At 40.7% G+C, this 4,014-nt stretch overlaps 1 protein-coding gene across 1 annotated transcript; it reads left to right on the top strand.

Moving 5' to 3' along the window:
* The first annotated feature begins 1,624 nt into the window (after nucleotides 1-1,624).
* Nucleotides 1,625-2,973, top strand: LOC112750624 (uncharacterized). The gene is made up of 2 exons (XM_025799422.2): nucleotides 1,625-1,974; nucleotides 2,180-2,973. The coding sequence occupies exons 1-2, from the start codon at nucleotides 1,813-1,815 to the stop codon at nucleotides 2,621-2,623; spliced, it is 606 nt and encodes a 201-aa protein (XP_025655207.1). The 5' UTR covers nucleotides 1,625-1,812; the 3' UTR covers nucleotides 2,624-2,973.
* Nucleotides 2,974-4,014: the final 1,041 nt, after the last annotated feature.

Raw genomic sequence — 4,014 nt, 5'->3', positions numbered from 1 at the left:
ATTCCAATGAAGCCCTTCCTTGAGATGCTCATAGGCACTAACAATGTTCTTCCAGGTAGCCGATGAAGAATTTCTACTGTTTCCGTTCATACCAGATTGATTCCTGAGATATTTATGCTTCAGAACCTGCACCCATAACTTCTCACTATTATTTAGACAATCACATACCAACTTTTCCAGAAGCGCCATGTTAGCACAGGAAGTATCCCTAATACCCAATCCTCCTGCCTTTTTAGGAGTTATGGCGACCTCCCACCTGACCAGAGGCAGCCCTTTTCCAGTCGCTTGGCCTTTCCACAAGAATTGTCTCATCAAGGAATCAATTTTATTACATGCATACTTCGGGAGAAGAGAAATTTGCATTTCATAAACTGGGATAGAGGCCATAACCGATTTAACAAGACAAAGCCTCCCTGCCTTATTCAGTAGGCGTCCTTTCCAACTGGAGAGCTTTCTCGAAATTTTTTCAATAATCTCCTGAGCCGTCTTCCTGGAAGCTCTGGCATGACCGATGTTAATTCCCAGGTATTTACCCAAATCATTGCAGAACCGGATGTTAGAGACCCCTGAGAGAACCTCTTTTCTCCTCTCCGACACCCTCTTGGAACACTGGGCCTTTGACTTATGAAGATTTACCTTTAAACCTGACGCTCTAGAAAACAAGTCCAAACAATGCATGACCTCTATTACTTGAGCTTTTGATGCCTTACAGAAAAGCAAAAGATCATCTGCAAACATCAAATGAGAGAGTCGTGGTCCATTCCTAGAAACCGCAACTGAGTTCCACAAACCTTGGAAAACTCTATGAGAGATAAAGCAGGTAAGCATTTCCATACAGAGTACAAATAGATAAGGAGACATAGGATCTCCTTGCCTCAACCCTCTCTTCGGATTGAAATTTTGGAGCCTGTTCCCATTCCACAAAACTGCCAACGAAGAGGAAGTCACACAATTCAATATAAGATTAATGGTAGCCTTTGGAAACCCAAACCGGACCAAAGTAGCTTCCAGAAAACGCCAGTCTACCCTGTCATAAGCTTTTTCCAAATCAATCTTGAATGTCATGGTCCCTTTTCGAGACTTGGTGTTCCTCATGAAGTGCATAATCTCTTGAGCAATAATAATATTCTCTGTGGTTCCTCTTCCTGGAATGAACCCTCCTTGCAAAGGACCAATGATCTCCGACAGAAAAGGTCTGAACCTGTTAACTAGAACCTTTGTGACAATTTTATAAATTACATTACATAAGCTAATAGGCCGAAACTCCCGTAAGGAAGAGGGAACTTCCACTTTAGGAATTAGAACAATAAGAGTATCGAAAATAGCCGCATTCAATGACTCACCCTCAAAGGCTCGCTTGACCAGTCTACACACATCGTTGCTAAGAGAGTCCCAGAACTCTTTATAGAAAACTGCTTGAAATCCATCTGACCCTAGAGCTTTAAATGAACTCATGGTCATCACAGCTCTTTTAACCTCTTCAGATTAATTGAACTCTCATTCGCTTAACCTAAAATTTAAAGGAATTTAATTTTAAGAGTAAAAATCCACAAACTAGTCGACTAGTTTGACCCATTTCAACTTTCCTTATGTCTTTATAAGCTTTTGATAGGTAGCCAAAGATAAAGCTATCTTCAATCTGATTGGTGGAAATGTAACAAGAAGATCGCGTTACGGAGAAACAAGGTTATTAGTATTTCATGGTGGTCCCACGTGGCAGTTTAGACACCAACAGCACTACAGCAGAGAACCCTTTTCTTCCTGCAACCCAAGCTCCCAAACCGAAACCGAAACCCCAAACCCATCTCATCCATGGCAGTTCCTGCCTCTTCTTCATCTCCTTCTCTTCGATCACTCCACAACAACCACACCACTTTCTCCTTCAGCTCCTTCCGCCGCAAACCTTCCCTTCTCACCGCCACCGCCACCGCCAGGAAACCCTTAACCATCCTCGCCATGGCTCCCAAAAAGAAGGTAAAGAATTACACAAACCCACAACTCACCTCTCACCACTCTGTTATATTTTCAATATCTAACATCTCTAACTGCCAATAACTAACTTCTCAACTGCATGACTAACTAATTTTTCTGCATCCGTGACTGTTAACCAACAAATCATAACACCTGTACGTCCCTACGTAACCGTCTAACTAACTTTTTAATCGTTTCATACTTGAAGGTGAACAAGTACGACGATAATTGGGAGAAGCAGTGGTTTGGGGCGGGGATCTTCTACGAGGGAAGCGAGGAAGTTGAAGTGGACGTGTTCAAGAAGTTGGAAAAGAGGAAGGTCCTCAGCAACGTCGAAAAGGCGGGGCTGCTCTCCAAGGCGGAGGAGCTCGGACTCACGCTCTCCTCCATCGAGAAGCTTGGCGTCTTCTCGAAAGCCGAGGAGCTTGGACTGCTCAGCCTGCTCGAGAACGCCGCCGGATTCTCTCCCTCCGCCCTCGCCTCCGCGGCGCTGCCAGCCGTCGTCGCAGCCATCGCGGCGATTGTTCTCATCCCTGATGACTCCGCTGCTCTTGTTGCAGTACAGGCGGTTGTCGCCGCCGTACTTGGAGTTGGCGCGGTTGGGTTGTTTGTTGGGTCTGTTGTGCTCGATGGGTTGCAAGAGGCTGATTGATTCTTAGTTCAAATGTACATTATATTGTTAGTTAGTTGATTTTGGGGGTAAAAGATGTGATTTGCCTTTTTTATCTCCCCCCCTCGGGTTGATGTGTTGATGGAAAACGAAAGGGACAATATTTGACTGCCTGTAAGAAGATACTTAGATACATCGATTGCACTGCATGTTGTGGACGGATATGATTGTCCTGGTTTGATTGTTCGATCTTAGATTGCCATATTCTTATACAAGGAAGGCTGTATGAACAAGTGATTTTGTGTTAAATCATAATCAAGTCCCACCTTGTGTGTACTTTACCCACAGAAGTTCGGAGATTTATAATTCTCAATATATGAGTTTTATTTTAATTTAAGAGCATTTAACTCCTTATTTAATTATTTAACTTTTTAATTTTAGAGAACTTTGATCCAAAGCTCTCTATCCACGGGCTTTTCCTCACAGTAATTGATTTTAAGATGTAAGAAATATAGGCTTAGAATATTCTAATGCAGTGATGAGCACAGTTAAAAGGCAGAGGACTCATAAAGATTCAAGATAAAGAGTTAGGGGCGGGTGTCTTGTTTTTGTGTAGGAGAGGTGCATTGATAATGTAGTTGGGTTGGGTAGATGTTATTGAGCTACATAGCAACAATGTATGCCTATTCTATCAAGCGCGAATATATATATATATATATATATAAAATATCAATCCGCTAGTTAATTAACAGGGATTTAGTCAACAACAAATTTAGTCAATAACAAAAGGCAATATACTGTGTTGAGTTATGTTTATTTTAAAATATTTTCGGTGTATATATGATTTGTTTGAATGTTTTTGTATCGTTGTATTCAGATATAATCTAATTTTTGATTTTTTTGTTGGGATGAATCACCACGATCAGTCAACATTTTTTAGATGAACTTTTATTAAAAATGAGGATATTCAATCATTCAAATAGTTATTTGAATGTTGGCTTCATTGCATGGGAGAAAATACTGTTGGCTTCATTGCAGGGGAGAAAATACTCCGAAAGGCATTTTTACCGATAAATGTTCATCCATGCAAAAGGCTATTGAGGCTTATATGCCCACAACAATTCATCGGTGGTGTATTTAGCATATCATGAAAAAGATCCTAAGTAAATTAAATGGCTACAAGCGACACGAATAAATTGAACACGAGATGAGTCATGTTATTTGGAACTCTTTTACAAAAGAATCATTTGATAGGAATTGAAATGATTTTCTGATGAAGTATGGTGTTGGGGACAACAAGTGACTTTCAGGTAATGGTGTCTTTATTAGGATTAATTGATGTTGTTATTTTTAGTGTGTGGATATTTGTGTTTTGCTTGTGCAATAGAGGTTCAAACTGTATGTCTTTTGGTGTATTTTGGTTCTGATTTAGG

This window comes from Arachis hypogaea, chromosome 15, assembly GCF_003086295.3.
Source record: "Arachis hypogaea cultivar Tifrunner chromosome 15, arahy.Tifrunner.gnm2.J5K5, whole genome shotgun sequence".
NCBI classification, from domain to species: Eukaryota; Viridiplantae; Streptophyta; class Magnoliopsida; order Fabales; family Fabaceae; genus Arachis; species Arachis hypogaea.
The sequence above is the reverse complement of the archived record's forward strand: the minus strand, read 5'-3'. Positions and strand labels throughout refer to the sequence as shown.